Source organism: Nannobrachium achirus, assembly GCF_963921795.1.
Source record: "Nannobrachium achirus genome assembly, chromosome: 12".
NCBI classification, from domain to species: domain Eukaryota; kingdom Metazoa; phylum Chordata; class Actinopteri; order Myctophiformes; family Myctophidae; genus Nannobrachium; species Nannobrachium achirus.
In genome coordinates this window covers 28,864,296-28,882,974 of record NC_137832.1, presented here as the reverse complement: position 1 = coordinate 28,882,974, position 18,679 = coordinate 28,864,296, and the positions used below count along the sequence as shown (strand labels likewise).

Here is an 18,679-nt window from a genome sequence, read left to right as displayed (position 1 = left end):
TAGGTTTATCCCAGCCATGCACACCCTGTTCACAACTGACTATTCACACATTCATGCAGGCACGCACATATGCATACATGCACCCACCCACACACACAGACACACACCTGCGCAAGCACACGCGTACACGCGCGCGCGCGCCCGCACACACACACACACACACACACACACACACACACACACACACACACACACACACACACTAAACAGATTAACACATGGGTGAGTGACAGGAGACCTGACTGATCATTCAGCAACACAGCTTATAACTAAGATGGAGGGATAAGACAGTCGAGTGAGAGTAATGATTGTGATGTGTGGGTGAGAGAGAGAGAGAGAGAGAGTGTGTGAGAGTGTGTGTGTGTGTGTGTGTGTGTGTGTGTGTGTGTGTGTGTGTGTGTGTGTGTGTGTGCGTACGCACGCACACACTTTTGTGAGAACTAACAGATGGAGAAAACGGTCACTCTGCATGTGGATGGCGATCTCAAGGGATGAGAGGGAAAAGTGCACATTAGACAAGATTAGCGCGTCCCAAGTTGGAGAGAAACACTGGCTTGCATGTGACCCATAGTAAAGAAACTGCTTAGAAGTCCAGAACACCAGCTGGCATATCAAAGCAACCTTGTAAAAAATGAATTTCAAAGGAGCTTCACTGGTCATGATGGGAGGAGATGAGTGGCATTGATTAGGCACTACTGGACAAGTGGATACTACACTATGATAGTGTGATACACTCATGGATTCATAAATACACATAAAAAGAGATGCCACATGCCAGAAGTGCTAAACTGCTATTCGCCTCAATGTAATTAAGTTCAATTCAGCTCATTACAGAGCAGTAAAATTCAATTAAATTCAGTTTCATTATGTCATTCAATTCAACACGGCTCAACAGAATGATACATAGTCATTTTGTAAACAGAACATCTGCGGTTCACTCCCTTGGTATGTTTTATTTATTGAAACAATAGGAATATTGAGAGAGACAATGTACATGTCATGAAGCATAGAAGAAGACGTGGCTCTGGTTAGATTCAATCCTTGGCTAATGGCTAGCATGGACAGGTGTTGTTTGGGAGACAGGCATCTTACCCACCATGGCATTATTATGGGCATGTGACAGAAGGTTGCCTGTTTGTTTGAGGCATGGATAATAACCCATGCAGAATGTGCTGGCAGCTGTGGCTTGGTTGCTGTCCTCTTTTTGTGTTGTTTTGACAGACGGACGGACAGACAGACGGACAGATGCCTCATTATGAAAAGAATATCTGCCTACCTACATGTCATGTCTTGCTGCTGAGTCACCTCTATTGCCACTTCTCAATAGGGCCTTTTGTTACTTCTCCTTCTGAAAAGGTCTGCTACTACAATCCACTTCCCCTGTGACGGCGGCAACCAGCCCAGGGTGAAGTACTGTATGGCCATATCACACAAACGGAGAAACACTCTCTCTCACCTAAATCCATCTCGGACAATGCTGTTCAAACTTCACTTCAAAGATGGTCTCTATTCACTGTTCTAAATCACTTATAACACCCTCATCCCCTGTGTGTGTGCGCATGTGTGCGTGCATGTGTGTGTGCCATGCGTGAGTGTGTGTCTTTCTTTCTTTCTGCAAATGTCACTGTGCATGAGTATTTCTGTGACTGTGTTGGGTTCAGGTAAGGTGAGAAACTAACACTGCCTTGATACATTCAGCTCATGTTTCATGCTGACTATGGGCCTGTTACTCTACTCTAGCATACCAAGGAAAAATATGAATGTAAGAGTACTTCACACTGTCTAGTGTAATGTGCATTTTAACCAGCAAACACTGCAAAAAAAAAAAAAAAAAACTGAGCATACCGATATACACCTGTTTCACATAGATAAGATAACCAATATAACAGCAGTCAAATCCTACACAAAACGTGTGTGAAGGAATGGCTTTCTGCAGGTTAAATGAGGTAACTGGAAATATGTGCTGTAGCTGTGGAGAGGTTGAGATTTTGTTGTACTTGGCCCTCCAAAAGAAGTGGAGAAAACAGGCATTATTGTTATGTGGCGCCCTCTAGTGACTAAATGGTGAACACACACTACTACACCACTAAGATACCCATGTACCTGACATAATATTTCCAAAACGTCAAGGATGTTCACAATTACAACACCAGAGGCAGCTCCACAAATCACGTCCAACCCAGATTTGGCTCAAACAAAAGATTACATTTGTTCTCCTGCTATGCCGCAAACATGTGGAATACCCAACCGACAGCCTTAAAGGACCGCTATGAAAAGTCACTTATACAGGTTTTTCTCTTCGCAGATGATTAAGCCTGGCTACGCAAGGTTACTTACAGGTGGCTGCAACTCAAAACTGGTTAAAAAGACAAAGTCTATCCTTACCTTCCCCTGACCTTTTTACAGTAAATACCAAATTGTTTTTTATTCTGTTTTCCAACTGTATTATGATAATGTTTATTTATTTTGCATAGTAGGCATAATGTGTTTTATTTATCTGTAATTTAAAGCTGTATGAATTGAGTACAAAGTGACCCCGATTTAAACAAGCCTTCTTGTGGTCTTTATCCTTTTAGTTTACCTTGTATCAGTGCACTGTGCCCTGTACCTTTTCCTATGCAAACTTCTAATATGCAATCAATCAACCACACTGATTGGAACAGTTCAATCAATGGTGTCTGTCAACAGGGCCGCCATATTTGTCCCTGTACTGTACTGTCAAGAAGCTGCGCCCTACTCCTCCAAGCTAGAATAACCTGGCTTTTTTTTTTACCAAATGGGATTCCCAGGTTGCAAACGCATACAGCACAATGCTGCTCTCAGAGCTCCCTAAATAGAATAATGTTACATTTCTGCTCAGGGGCATGCATATCAAAATCGTTAAAATCACAAAAAAGATATAAAGAAGTAAATGAAAACATTTTAACACTCATCTTTTATTTTCTCTAATGACTATCTAAAATATGAACCCTTTGTTGTAAAAAAACAAAGTTGTCCCCCCCCCCCCCCCCCCAGTAAGCTGTGGTATTCCTCAAGGAAGCATACTAGGGAGGGCCTCTATTGTTCCTAGAAGTTCGCGGATCACGTTTAGAGATTCTGTGTGGCGTTTGCATGTTCTCCCCTTGTCCCCTATAGGGTCAAGACTTGCAGTAATCCTGGTCTCTATAATGTCTCCCCCTGACCAGCCAGGGCAACTGATGGAGGGGAAAGGAACTGGTTGGAATGTCCAACCGGGGAAGCTCCGGTAGCTCCCCCTTGTCAGGTGATAAGAAGCGGCATGTTCACTATGGAACAGAAAATGCACAATTTTGGGAAATTGCAAGTGTGGTTGCCCGATACAAGTCGTGGGTTGTGAAGCAAAATAAGTGAAATGCCTTATTTATGGGCTCACCCCAACTTACACAGTAACCGATTGAGCAGAGGAATACATTGTAAAAATGTCCAAGCTTTTTTTTCCAGCTTGGAAATTTTTAAAGCTGGTTTGCATAGAGATTACATTGAATTACCAAGCAAACCATTAGCTTGGTTTCTCTGTATGTGAATGGACTTGCACGTTCTATGGGCCTTTTGTTTGGATGTGCAGGAGTCCCTCCTCTTTGTTCTTAGTATTTACGACTCAGGCACATTTCTTGAAGACCAGGCACATTTCTTGAAGACAGTATCTAGAGGACTGGACAATGAGCTTTGGCTCTACAATGATCCTGTAGTCTGCAATGCATCCACATCACATGGGAGGAGTGGAGTCAGTGGACTCCCCGCCATCCACATCGATCCACATAACGCTGTTTCCTGTTTGCTGCTGAGGAGAGCGCAGCGGTTGGTTGTTCACCATGTTTACGTCATTGAATTTCATTTGAGCATGCGCAGTGCGTGCACTAACGCTTCAACGTGTTTGTAGCTGTAGCAAATTAGCCGTTGTTGTCTTTTTTTTCTCCCGTAGCGGAACTTGAGAAAAAGGACGAACGCGCGCTCTGCAACAACAACATCTTTAGAACCAACGTTGGATACGTAAATGTAAGTTTTAATTGACCAGACTTTAGCTTTAACTTAAAATTGGTTGGTAAACATCCCGAGATACAGTGTTTGATTTGTTAACAATCACGTTATTATTGAGAAAGCAAGCAGTGGAATGTTAACTCTAGTATGGCTCTTGTAGTATGTATACAATATAGGCCTACTGTATTATGCTGCTGCACCTTGTAAAAATGAAGTATCAAGGCTCGCAACTCTCGATCAAAGAATAGTAAGAGTTTTCTACTGCATTGGTTCTCAAATTGAGGTCCGGGGACCCCCAGGGGTCATTGAGGGACTTCCAGGGTGTCCCCAGCTAAATAATAAGATAGTTAAGAACCAAATGGACCCTTGTTATGGGTCTGTAACTCAGAAAGTGCACACATGGAACCAATTGGACCTTTATTTGGTTCCATTTGTACACTCACAGTAAATCAACATTGATTTACAATATAAATTGCGGTCCCAGAGATAGAAATACCTTTAAAAGGGGGTCCCTCCGTAGTCTAATGCGAGTCTAAGTGGGGGTAATAAGTGTCAATTTGGGGGTCCTTGACAAGAAAAGGTTTGAGAAATACTAAAAAGTAGTAAAGTGTGTTGCATCTAGGGGGTGTGCAAGACTGAAGCCGCAAGCAACTTATTAGTATACTATCTGAGTACCTGCATCTAAGTTTAGTATTATCAGATAGGACTTCCATGTCATGATCATGAAAGGGCTGTGTCAATGGACCTTTTTGTAGATAGTACCTAAATTGCTTGTGGCTCAGAACAATCGACTCTTATCTACCTACATTGTACTTGTAGAAGCTGTGTGTGTGTGTGTGTGTGTGTGTGTGTGTGTGTGTGTGTGTGTGTGTGTGTTCTAATCCTAAACAATGCTGTCAGTGTCTGTTACAGATTGGGATGATTTCACTGAGCAGTTGAATCCACATCATCTCAATCCCTCTTGGATTAGGAGCAGGTGCCAGGTTGTCACAAATGCTACAGTGGTGATGGAGGGCGATGAGGATGAGGTGGTCATGACTCGAGATGAGCTCCGAAGATGGATCAAGGAGAAGATCAAGGAGAAAGAGGAGGAGCTGTTGGACTCGGCAGCAGTGCAGAGCAGCCGGCTCCAATCCCTGTTGGACTTGACGGAGAGGCGGCAGAGCGAATACAACAGGGTCCTGAAGTGAGTGCCTCCATGGGATGTGTGTATATGTCTCAGGCGTTGACACTATGGCTTGCCCACCTGCCCCTGGCAGGTAATTAAAACTTTCAGGCAGGTGGAGTTTGCTTTCAGGTTGCCCGACCGGGCAAGTGCTCATTTGAGAGGGGAAGCAACCGAGATATCTGTCTAAACACCTGAATGTTGCCAGCGCGCTCTGTTTTCTGGTCTGTGGAATGGAAAATAAGAGCACCGTTTACCTATAATTTGCTGTTTTTACTGCTACACTTGAAAATATAAAATAGGTGTGGAACCATAGACATATTCATTCATAGCTATGTACGTATTTGTTATTTGGATTTGGTGGTACTGAGGTATGACATTTTTTCGCACAGCCCCAGAAAGTAAAGAAATAAGTGTTAAATTGAGTGGTAATTAAAATCTTAACTATCATTTTATAATGGACGATTTACTTTTCAGGCAAGTGGACATGACCTTTTGAGCAAGTAGAACATGACCTGTACTTGCCTGGCAGGCAGGTGCCTCTGAAACGCAGGCGCCTCGTGTGTGTGTGTGTGTGTGTGTGTGTGTGTGTGTGTGTGTGTGTGTGTGTGTGTGTGTGTGTGTGTGTGTGTGTGTGTGTGTGTGTGTGTGTGTGTGTGTGTGTGTGTGTGTGTGTGTGTGATACACTGAATGGGAAATATTTGCATCTTTCTGATCCTTGATTGTGCCTGGCAGGTCAGTGGACGAATGTGAGGCTGTTGTGAAGAACCTGTACACTACGCTAGGTTGGGACTACAGAGACACTGACTCGGAACAGTCAGAAGATGAGACACTCCGCACAAACACTGACGATGGAGCTGCGGTGAACAGACTCAACGATGATGATGCTGTAGACCACAGTAAGGATGTTGTAGAAAATATAAAATGGAGCTGAAATGTATTGTTCCGTGTCTGTTGCATTTTGGATGTTTGTAGAAAATGGATGAGAATTGCACATGCCTTTCTATTATACTGTATGTTTGTGAGTAAACACGGTTAATTAGATCCAATCAAGGATATTTCTCTAGCTGTGTAAAACGGAAATGGAGGCCAAATAATTACTGATATGAGTTTTGCATTCTCTTTTGCGTCTCTATATGAAAGAAGTTACCCAAGAGATAGTCTTGTGTGGCCAGACGTCCCGTCATACAGTCTGGGGCTACGGAAGTCTTAGGATGAGTATGGGATAAAGTGGCAGTGAAGCCTCCTCCCCACTTCCGTTTCGTTTTTAACGTCGCGCACATTCATCCTAATATAAATAAAAATCATTAAGCATATTTAGTTCGCTGCTTAGCAGAAATGACATTTTAAAATATATTTTCGTGAACGGAAATACCAGTGTGCATTACTCAGATTTCGAGAGCTGTAATTCCAGACTCTATATAGCATTCAGAGATTGTGAAATAGTTGTCTGGCTACGTGTAGCAGACGTGTAGAACAAAATAGATTGACCAGCGTACCGTCTACACTTGTATAATGAAGACAACTTTTATTATGTTCCTTCCTAGGTGATATGCCTCATTTAACTCCATACGAGGTCATCCCTTCTGGGAGCACTGTGACCTCTAGCAGTTCTGTTGCCAATTCACAAGACCTAGAGACTACCGGGGATCAGAATTCACCCAAACCCCCACAAAGAGATGAGCCTTCCACCTCAGAAGATGAAACGGACCACAGTGGTGATGATGCCGCAGACAACAGTAAGGATGTTTTGATGACACGTTATTGATTCACTAACATGAAGTCATATAATATGATTTCAGTAACATAATCAAAGTGAAGTGATTTCAGTAACGATATTGTCATTGCTCATAGCTTCACACTTTTCTCTTTCTTCGTAGATGAAATGCCTCGCTTATCTCCACACAAAGACCCACAAAGAGATGAGGCTTCCTCTACTTCTCTTCCAGCTGACCTGAAGCAGGCAGTAGTGGTCCTTCCCAAACAACCGTTGAACACAAACTTTGTTCGCCGCTCTCTCCGTGCCCGGGCGCCCGCGCAGAAGAAACCCAGCTACAAGGAGGAGGCGGAAGAGGACAGTGAATATGATTCTGACTCTCATTGGGAACCAAAAGACGACAGCAGCAGTGGCTCTGCCTCTGATTGGTCGGACTCTGGCTCGAAAAAGAAAAGGGTCGAGCAGACGCCGACGCCAAAAAGGAACGCCAATATCAAAAGCACACATGTTGCAACAACAGTAGCACAGCCAAAGACCAGCTACACTGCTGCAAGCAAAGTCACTCCGTCGCAGACAAATATGGCAACCAATGGACTAACAAGAACATACACCTTACCACAAAACCTAAATGGAGGTAAACAATGGCTTTTTTTTGTTGCAATTACAGCGCTACAAATGCATACCTCATTACGTATCACTGCAATGTTGATGTTTTTTCTTCCTTGAGTTTGTGTGGTCACTGATGTAGTCACTAATGTGTATTTAAAGCTGTTCTCTTATCTAAAAAATAACAGCCGCATGCAATGCATCCATGTGAACTCTTTCATAATCCACATATAGATACTTGGATATAGGAATGTTGGGAATTTTTTATGCAAAAAAATAAAACAATTGAGGAGTGAGACCACTTCACAATGCAAAATAATATTTGGATCTATGTATAGGCTAGGGACCAGTGGTTGGCTTAATAGTAATATATGTATTGACTCACACCATTCTCTCTCTCTCTATAAATGTATATGTCACGGTTAGATAGAGAAACGGTTAGATAGAGAAACGGAGCGCTCGTCGTGCGTCGCGGGGCGGAACAAGCGGTCGCTTTGAGCCACAACAACGTCGCGTCGGCAGGAATGATAGCGCGCACCCCACGGAGGTTAGGGTTAGGGTTAGGGTTAGGCATAGTTTTACTGAGGTTAGGGTTAGGGTTAGAGTAAGGCATAGTAAGCTAATGGCTAAACACTGCCGAGCTAGGCTAGTAAATAAACGAAAGAGAGTCGCAAACGAGTGACGTCAGCCCGAACGGCTGTTGCCGCCATCTGGTGGTGATTGGTGTGTGGTGAACGACAAAACAAGTGCTCTTACCATGATCTCACTGAGTTACCCAAACTGACTGTAACATATATATATTTGACATGATTTCACACGCTTACTATTACTGCCAGAGGAAGAGTTTTCTACTCAAAACACATTGCAGAGTAAGCGTCTAAACCATTTGTTTGTTTGTTTGCCTTGAAGAAATAGTAGTTTTTTTGTATTTTTAACCAGCCATGATTTGTGGTCCTCTATTTTGCAGGAAATCCCGTCCCAGACACAACCCGTCCAGACCTCCCAGATGAGGAGGTAACGGTGGGCATGGAGGTCTTAGCCAGGAGGAAGCCCAGCATTTGGGAACAGGGAAAAATAACTGAAATCATAACAAAAGGTGTGACAATGTTCTCAGCAGGACCCAGGATTCAAAAGACACTTATAGAATCAGGTCAAAATTCAAATTTTCATGATAAAATAGCAGATATACAAGCTCACAGCGCGGCACCAAGTGCCACGCTGCGAGCTTGTAGATCTGCTATTTTTTTTAAATCGTGAAAATTAGAATTATGACCCGATTCTATAAGTGTCTTTTGAATCCTTCTAAGATTTTTGGAAAAAAACTATGTTTCTATTATGTCAGCAATCTGGCCAGCCATCGTCAAAGAAAAGGTCCTTTTCACTTAACTGGAGCTCAGTTAGTCTGTTCTTGAGAGACTACTACTGTATGTCAGAGGTTCTCAAACCTTTTCATGTGAAGGACCCCCAAAATGATATTTATTTGGCCACGGACCCACATCTCAAAATATTTAGTTCTAGGGACCACCCAGAAGCAAAATTTGAGTTACAACCGTTCGCTTTGAAAATACATATATTCAAAGATTTGCACACATTTTCATGACTTTTTCAAAAATAGCAGATCTACAAGCTCGCAGCGCGGCACTCGGTGCCACGCTGTGAGCTTGTATATCTGCTATTTTTCACTGGTTAAAGCAGTCAATAATTCTAGGCCTAAATGGGTTAACAGCCTAGGTGCCCAGACGTCTACACCAGCCACCCGGGCCTCCAATATGTGTTTTTCTAAAAATGAATTGAATTCGTGACAACCTGAAGTGATGCCCATAATTTGAGTGTTCTCGTTTCCCCACTAAACTCCCTAGGAAACTTTCACTAGGAAAGTGAAAAACTACTTTCACTTCTGCCCATAGAGGGCACTACAAATGCAAAAAGGTATTTCGTACAAATTGGTGTCTCTTGAGTCTTGACCATAGAGAGGGTGCAGCTAGATGATATTTTAGAACACACCTGCTGTGACAAAATATTTTTGGGACTGTGACCCATACTGTTAGAAGACAATCAACCTCTGGTCTATTTTAAGTGTTCCACTGCAATTGCTCCAATTGTTATTACGTTATTGGTTTCACACAAACAATCAACACATTTGTCATTTCCTCATTCACAGATGACGTGCAGAATTTCGAGGTTGATTTTGGGGAGGAGAAGATCCTGTTGTCTGGACATCATATTGCATTTTGCCACTCAGCGGATGTGAAGCGGGTTTACGTTGGTGCTCGTGTGGTGGCCAACTATCAAGAATCTGAAAAGTCCTGGTATACTGCTGGTCTCGTGGTGGATAAACCCAATAGAAAGAACCGGATGAGGTTAGCCTTTGTGTGTGTGCGCGTGTGCGTGCGTGTGTGTGTGTGTGTGTGTGTGTGTGTGTGTGTGTGTGTGTGTGTGTGTGTGTGTGTGTGTGTGTGTGTGTGTGCGTGTGCGTGCGTGCGCGCACTTGTACACTGCACATCTGGGTAGGGAATTTCCTATCATGGTAGATTTGGGTGTCTTAAGCTATATATACATTCTAACTTATTTTTTATTATTCTTGTAATAATAGCAGCGAGGGTAGGGTCACCTCTGAGACGGCTGGCTACAATTCTTACTAATAGGTAGAAATTAGACGTTTACAGTAGAGGTTTTTAGCTCGATTCCAGTTTTCGGGGTTTGACATGAGAATGTTTCTATCTTTCAGGTTCCTGGTCTTCTTTGATGATCACGTTCCCTCCTATGTTGGTCTGACTAATTTTCACCTGGTGTGCCGACCATGTAAGTTGGACATGTCAACGTCTGCCTTTGCTGAACAATATTGCTAAATACAGCAACAGCACATAGGCCTGCTGCAATCAAACTGCAATGTATTGTACAAAACGTTGTCATATTATTTAATGTTTCTGACATTTGAATATGAATTTGTTATAAATATTATTAGTGACATTTGAATAGTAATCAAACACTATACAAATATCAGGACATTTCAAGGTCATCATTATTACTATTATTTGAAATTTAATTTGTTATATTACTTGTTGAAATAAGTATATTTTTACAGCAAGACCCTACTTCTAACGTGGTACTGCCCAAACACTGATTACCCCTAACATATATTAAGTAGAAGAAGGAATTGAAAGTATGTTCCTGTTAAAGACATAAGAGAGAGAAGAACAAAACTAAACGTGTGTTGTCTTCTTTGTGTGTGTGACAGTGAAGGATGTGTGTGAGGATCTTACTGATGAGGCTCACAAGACCTTTATCAGGGACTATCTGCAGGCGTATCCAAACAACTCGTTGGCTGTGTACAGAGTGGGGCAGACCTTGAATGTGGACTGCAATCAAATCCAGAGGAAGTGTGTTGTGGAGCAGGTGGACTGCCAGTTGATAAAGGTGGCTTACAAGGTGAGCTGCTTTCAACATGGTCCTGTAAATCGTGATTATTATAAGATTTTGATTATAGGAACTTTCCACACTTATTGATATTCATTATGGGCGGACATACAGTAGCTGAGTAGTAAAAAAAAAACATTGATGTTATTAATTAAATTAATTGAGGTTCAAACATGTTCTCACGTAGTAGGATTTCTCGGGATTGCACAAGTACTGATTAAGTAAAAAAAAAAAACATTTTGTATGTATAAGCAATGAAATGAGAGTGTGGATATAACTAAATAACAATGTAGCTAGAGTTTACTCAAGCTTTTGAAAGAATAACATTCTATTTAAACGTTTCAGCTCCACAAACACTTTACAACTTTACATTTAACAATGGGTTTCTGAAAGATTTAGTGCATTGACATAAGCTTTTATTGTTTGACAATGAATATCTTGGTAACATTTGTAATTCATATTGTGTAAACAGAATATGTCAAAACATGAGATAATGGTGGTCTGCATGTCATACTCAGGATGATGAACTTGAGGAGTGGATATACCTGGGTTCCATACGGCTTGAATACATCGTCAATTTGAAGAAACGGTTGGAGAGAGCAACGGAGCCACGCAGGGACAACACCCCCTCCATCCCCCCATCCAGTTAGTATCTGCTCTTAACAAAAAAAGTCTGAGGTTTTTACATAAAATGATGAAAAAGATGAATCTTAATCTAATTTGATGAACTGCGACTAGCTCTCGGTTTGTGATTGAATATGTTGGATAGAAGACCAACTAGAGTGACTTCGAGATTGCAGCCAAAACGTAATCGGTAAACAAAATAAAGTGTATAATGGCTCCATATTCTATTCTGATAACTTTTAACTAAAAAATATCACTATTGCCTATTAATAATACGTAGTCTATGTAAAGTTGAGAATGAAGCCGTTCTGTGTGATGTTCCATAGCTGAGGGTTTCTCCCGGGGACCGGCCCTAATATGTCTATCCCTAACCTTAACCTCAGAGAAACGATGCCTAAACCTAACCATAACCCTAAAACCATGCCCATCCGAGGCGAAACCCTCCAAAAGAGGGAGAACTGGTACCCACGGACAGCAAATTCAGTCACTTTGTTACAAAGTAAACCTCAATGTGTGTGGTGATGTTGGGTAACGAGAACTCACTTCTTTGTCTCTTTCCATGTGTCAGTGACATCAACACAGACCATCCATCCAAGCAAGCCCAGTCAGACCAGACCTGCTTCCATACCAGTATCGACAGGGAGCACCAACACCAGCACTAGCACTGCTACCAACAGTGCTAACAGGCAAGCTGTTGTTTTTATTATAGCCAATTTATACAAAGTAGCCTGTCTCACACTCGATCCAGCCTCTGTGTGAGTGTCTCTCTCTGTGTCCATCTCTCTCTCTCTTTGATAACTTTTTTGTTCTTTTGTTGTGCACTTCATAACATATATAAATTGTACCGGTAACTGTTTTGTAACTGTTTTCCACTTCCACACCCCCGACCAGGCAAGCGATACAGAAGTATCGCGAGTAGCACCACAAGACTTTTAAATAGCTTTTATCCATCAGCAAATAGAATGTTGAATAAGAGATAATCATGTTGCCCCTTCATAGAGACTGACTGAGATTGGGTTTTTATTGGTCTCCGCACACATATCTTTTTTTATTATTATATTATATACCATATGCATTTTATTTCTTCTCTACTCCTCTCCCTTATCTCTAGCTCTCTACCGTTTCTAATGCAATGATTGGTCTGCACAAATAAGAATTTCACCCATATTACTTGTAATGTGATGTGACAAATAAAGATTGATTGATTGATTGACAGGGGTCTGTGCAGGTCAGACAATTGGCTCTAGCATTGGCTGCCTATTGAATCTGAGATATGAGTACTGTGTACAGTATATACTATGTCACTGTCTTGGTGTGTGACTATTTGTAGACCAAACCCTGACTTGGGGATAGGACCAGGACCACAACGTAAGTTTAGTCTTATGCTTCAGAGGTACTCTGCGAGCCAAAGAGTACACCTTCATGATGTCACTGATCACATGACCCCACAATCAATCCTCCGGTTCTTGGCAACACGGACAGTTCCACATAACAACTCTAAGGTGTATTAAAGGTGATACACCATGAAATTTCACTTTTCCTATTTTAAAACCTTTTTTTGGGGTCCCACTAGCACCTTCTATCCTCACAAAGTCCCATTTCTGACCATTGTGTCTTTCTCTGGTTTTGGGAAGGCGGAGGTTAAAAGCATCCCACGGGTTCTCAAAACAGGCTGTCCAGATTTGCTGCCGTCGCTGACGTCATCAACGGCAGTTTTTGAAGAAAGAAAAAAAAATCAAAACTTTTTTTTTTCTTCAAAATATGGTGTATCACCTTTAATGACATAGTTCAATGTTCTTCTATTTTTATATTAGTAAGTCAAGTGAGCTGCCAGTCCCCATGCCATCTTCTAAGATGATAAAATACACCCCTCACCGATGCAGCCCAGCCTGTTTGGACCGAATCAGGCCCAAAGAGGGTGTGAACAAGCCACACCACGGACGCAACCCTCTTCTGGCTCCAATGTTCTATGACTTCCACCGCTTGAAAGCCCGCAAGCGTCATGCTGACAAGGTACTCATGCATTGCATTTTTATGTAAATTCATGATTTTGGTTGATTTGCTGTCTTTCCTGAGTGAGACTTTGTACTTGTGTTGATGTTTTCTGTCTATTTAGGGAGGGGGTCCCCAACCTGGGGTCCACTTAACCCTTTGGTGGTCCACAGACCTTTCGCTGGTGGTTCGTGAAGCCAGTCTGCATGAAAATCGCATTTATTTTATTTGATTATGTTCCCCTTAAAAGCTAGTCTCCTGCTGCTATGACTCAGACTATGCTGAAAAATGGACGTTGGAAGCATACTCAATGGCATTGTCTATTCAGAATGAACAAAAATCATTAACACATTGGGCCTCATTCACAAAGCTCTACTTCTGTTCCTGTCCTGCCGATGTCTTTCGGCACCACTTTTATTTAAAATACTCCAGCCTTTTTTCATTTTTGCCCCCCTGAGTTTGTTGCCCAAGGCTGCAGCCCCTAATGCCTGTGCTTTAGAGAGAGAGCGAGAGAGAACTTACGCACCACCATCTAATTAACATCTCAACCAAGTGCAAATTGCTTCTACAATTGCTATATGACAGGTAGGGTATAAGGACCAGATCATAAATGCATATTCCTTTTAGCAAATATATTGACTACATGGAAGTGGTCCTATGTGTGAAAAAGTTTGGGGACCCCTGTTGTAGGGTAAATGGATATGCATGTTTAGTAGAAGATGATAAAAGGATATGCTCTATTGGACTAAGTTACATCACTACATTTTCAGTAGCACATCAACTTAAAACAGTTAAGAATTGCAGTTTGTCCATCACATTAAAAAGAGAATCCTCCATTGATTTGTGGCTTTGACACATCACTCAATGTCACTCAGGATTCCCTGCTTAAAAGACAACTCCGCCCCAAAATCACATCTAGGCTCATTTTCCTACTGATATTGATCCAAAATCACTGTCCATGGGGTCTATGAGGCAGAAAAGCCCCTGTTGTCCAGTTTCCCCAGCAGAACCCAGCAGCTCTCATAGCATAGAGTGGAGCCTAATAAGCCTATCGCTTTTTACAATATTGTTTTCATGAATGTGTTACTAGTTGTCTTTACAAACACATCTGTGCCTTGGTTGTCCCACACAAGCCACCATAATCTCATAAATCATGTTTTGGGGTGAGCATTCGGCACAACTGCCAATCAAAGTGTCTGTACTGGCCAATTACAGGTCATCTTTTCCGGGACTTGGCAAAACACATAAAAGCATAACATCTGTTTAGCAGAGTGTGATGGCTTTTGTGGGATTTCATGGATGTGTTGTAATGACAACTAGTAACACATTATGAAAAATAAAAACACTTTTGAACAACACATCATGTAAAAGCGATAGGCTTATAGGCTCCACTCTGTCCTATGAGAGCTGCTGGGTTCTGCTGGGGAAGCTGGACAACAGGTGCATTTCTGCCTAATAGACCCCATGGCATGGACGGATTTAGGGCGGAGTTATCCTTTAAGTAAAGGTTTTGTTGAAGCGGTGAAAGCCGCTTCCAAGGAGTGGCTTTGTCTGTCCCGTACATGTTTTTTCAAGGATTCCCATAAATTCTCAAGGAGTGGCTTTGTCTGTCCCGTACATGTCCCGTACATGTCCTGTGCATGCAGAATTGAGGATTGGTCAAGCTTCACATGACAATTTGGCCCTCCAGACAAAATCATTCATTCATTCAGAATTCATAAAAATATAGATATATATAGATCTAGAACACAGAATGTATATATAGATCTAGAACACAGATTTCATAGCTCTAGAACACAGAATAAAAATTCACCGCCTCACTTCGAACCGAGGTTTGATTTTTTTATTGATTGATTGATTGATTGATTGCTTTATTATTTACTTCCCTCAAAGGAGTCGCCTCACCTCTACTACAGGTCTCCTTGTGGCCTGACTCTCGGCACCATGGCGTTGGTGCAGGACTACCTTTACAAGACTCGCTGTGACTTCCTGTCTCTGGAGATGTTCTGCTTGGACCCTGAGGTGTTTGTGGCCATCACCTGCAAGCCCTTGCCCTCCAAAGTGTTCATACTAGACATCTCTAAGGGCAAGGAGGGCCGACAGATCTCCTGCGTCAACGAGCTAAACGGCGACCGAGCTATACTGCCTATGTATAGAAAGGAACGCGTGGCAACCGACGGAGTCTCTATCAACACCTCCGCTGACTTCATGATGGGCTGTGACTGTACGGATGGCTGCACGGATAGGTGGGTATCTATGTTGATGGTCAACATTTGTGCAACCACAACCACTTGAACTAAAGGTCAGAATTTGGTCAGAATTTATTGAGAGGATCACCCCTTGAGATGCAGCATCTCATATTAGAGGGGGTCCTAAACACATAAGTGAACACATACATACAGTACAAAAACACATAAGTGAACACATACATACAGTACAAAAACACATAAGTGAACACATACATACAGTACAAAAACACAAGAATAGGACATTACATACAATGCAGACACACAAGACATACAGTACAGTTAGCTTGCTCACCGTCTCCCACCCATACCCCCAACCCTCAAAAATAATGAAGATACAGTACTTTAACTGCGATAGCAAAATAATAATAATAATAACAGTAAAATAAAGTAAAAAATTAAAATAAAAAATAGACTAGAAATACAGTAAGTAGTAAATACAGTCAGTATTAGAAGCATGAAAAGGTTGTTTCAAGATGTGAGTACAAGGAAGTACTGAAGCGGCCAAAGGATGTAATAGATCTGAGTGAAAGAGAGAGATTGTTCCAGTCAGATGGAGCTTTGTAGTGGAATGCTCTTCGTCCAGATTCAGTAGTGATTTTTGTCTTTGCACATTGCTGCATTTTTTGGGCCGAATATCGGAGTGAATTTCAGAGCGCGCAAATTATAAAATCAACCTCACGTTATGTCAGTCACGTTTGCCCACTGCCGCCCGTTTCGTGCACCACTCGGTCCCTTGCTCTCTATTTCTCTCTCTCTCCTTGCCCTGAAAAACGCATTTCGCAACGAAAAACGCAGCAGTGTGCAAAGACCTTAAGAATGAATAATAATGATGATAATTGTCTAAGAATCTGACCAAAGCTAGTTTTATGTCACTTCTGGCTATTAATAACTGTGTCTTTGCTTTGCAGTGTTGCATGTTCCTGCAGGCAACTGACTGTTCAGAGCACTGCCCTGAGCCCCGCTGGACCCTTGGATGAAAGTGCTGGTTATTCTCACAAGAGATTGTACAGTCACATCGTTACTGGGTGAGTTATTTTCATTGTCAAATTCATGATCAAAATCCTTCCCATATGAAGAACACCCATATTCATGTAATACTAGTATTTTAAACTGCCAATATTTGTGTAGACGTGCGTGGATTCGTCATGGCTGAGGGCCTGTTTTCTCTCCCTTTTTTTTTTTTTTAGACCTTAGAGTAGCCAAATAGAATTCTCACCTGTCATCACTAGATATCTGTAATTGAGATGGGCAGTATATTTTGTGATTCCCAATGAGTTGTTTGCATTTACTGCCGTAGTGCAGCTACTCTATATGTGAGGGCCACGTAGCAACTCGAACCTCTAGTTACCTCAACATGGGGAAAAATAATAAATAATAAAAAACCTTTAGTTATTTGTTTGAAAGCTTTGCTTGGTTGAGAATGAATAGTCTTTATTAGGTTTGTCTCAATGCAGTGTTGTTGGTACTGGGGTTATAAAGATATAAATGTAAGCGCCATTCCCACCAGGCTGGAAAGCTATAAAGATAACTATAACTATATCATTCACCATTGTATTTCTTTTAATGGTCGGTTCGAACACTCCCATTCACTTGAATTAGAACAGTTTTTTTAACTATGCTTTTATAGTTAAATTGCTCAATGTGAATGGTCCTTTACCATGTAGGACTAAGGTGTTTTTTTCTTTTTTACTTTTATGTATTTGTTTGATAAAAGACTGCCTTTCTATGATTTATTATGTAATTGTTTGATTCTCTTAAAGGTTTTATTTCACAGTTACTAAACTATATATTTTATACACATCAAACTGTTTTTTTTTTTATCATATTTTTTATGTTAATGATTTAGTTTTTCTTTAGTTTCAATCACTTTGTAACTTTATGTGCTGTACAAAGTTAATTAATTTGTATTATCAATCAAAATGATAGATTCTTGACATATCCTCTCTCTCTCTCCTCACTCCCTTCTCCTCAGTGTGTATGAGTGTAATGCTCTGTGCCGCTGTGATCCTTCTATGTGCTCCAACCGAGTGGTGCAGAATGGCATACTAGTGAGGTTGCAGGTTTTCAGGACTCCAAATCGTGGCTGGGGAGTCCGCTGTCTGGATGATGTGACCATGGGCACCTTCGTTTGCACCTACAGTGGTAAGTCACTCTGAACATCTTGGGTCAAATCAGAGAATGGTACAGGTGAACAATGTTTTGCAACCCCAACAACTTTCACTTTATCCCAAAACTGGTAGTCGAATCATCATTAAGCCCTCGTAACTAAGCCATTGTATAGAGCAGTGGTTATATGCAGCTCGGCAAATGAAATCTCTGCGATGCGATTATCGTGAGTGTTTTTTATCACGATAAACGATAATATCGCTTATCGTCCCATCCCTACTGGGGACCCCCCCACCCTGACAAGCACTAAGAGTTGAGGCATTACATTTTGTACAACACGGTTCTATTGTGGAAATAGCCGATCTACATGCGTTGCGAGGTGTTTTGAGCATATAGATTGGCTATTTTCACAATCTCTGCCTCTTATCTTATATTTACAATGGGCTTATTGCCGCATCCCACTTCCAAGCCCATTCACGCCCCCTTTACATCGACTTCAACTCATAGGTAGTCGCATAGGTAGTCGTCGCATAGGTAGTCGGTAGTCGTCAGGACGTAAGGAATACCGCCCATAACCCTATGCCGTCCGCTCATTCGCTAAGCACGAGAGAGAGGAGGCAACGGGAGGGGGGCGGGCAAGCAAGAGAGAGAGAGTGAAATTTGACACCACTGTGTTTGCATGTGCAGCTGCTGCTGCTGCCTCCACACTGAGTGCAGAGAAATAGCAGAGGCATAACAGTGGCTGTGTCCGAAATCCACCCTATTCACTAATGTAGTGTACTAAAATGGGGCTCCGCCATTTTGAAC

General features: G+C 41.8%; 1 protein-coding gene across 11 annotated transcripts in view; it reads left to right on the top strand.

Annotated features, from left to right (window-relative positions):
• The window catches only part of LOC308296326 (histone-lysine N-methyltransferase SETDB1-A-like), a 28,583-nt gene that overhangs the window by 5,976 nt on the left and 3,928 nt on the right, over window positions 1-18,679 (top strand). For 3 of the 11 annotated variants that reach the window (XM_080739562.1, XM_080739559.1, XM_080739561.1), the window contains exons 3-18: window positions 1,357-3,816; window positions 3,941-4,014; window positions 4,967-5,182; window positions 5,897-6,060; window positions 6,709-6,900; window positions 7,042-7,512; window positions 8,452-8,580; window positions 9,646-9,844; window positions 10,213-10,286; window positions 10,723-10,913; window positions 11,420-11,546; window positions 12,094-12,211; window positions 13,340-13,538; window positions 15,411-15,763; window positions 16,675-16,791; window positions 17,739-17,908. In XM_080739562.1, coding sequence (XP_080595688.1) covers window positions 4,013-4,014; window positions 4,967-5,182; window positions 5,897-6,060; window positions 6,709-6,900; window positions 7,042-7,512; window positions 8,452-8,580; window positions 9,646-9,844; window positions 10,213-10,286; window positions 10,723-10,913; window positions 11,420-11,546; window positions 12,094-12,211; window positions 13,340-13,538; window positions 15,411-15,763; window positions 16,675-16,791; window positions 17,739-17,908 — 2,722 coding nt within the window. In that variant the 5' untranslated portion in view covers window positions 1,357-3,816; window positions 3,941-4,012. Of the gene's footprint in view, window positions 1-1,356; window positions 3,817-3,940; window positions 4,015-4,896; window positions 5,183-5,896; window positions 6,061-6,708; window positions 6,901-7,041; window positions 7,513-8,451; window positions 8,581-9,645; window positions 9,845-10,212; window positions 10,287-10,722; window positions 10,914-11,419; window positions 11,547-12,093; window positions 12,212-13,339; window positions 13,539-15,410; window positions 15,764-16,674; window positions 16,792-17,738; window positions 17,909-18,679 lie in introns of all 11 variants that reach the window. The other 8 variants (XM_080739564.1, XM_080739563.1, XM_080739567.1 and 5 more) reach the window with 8 other exon arrangements.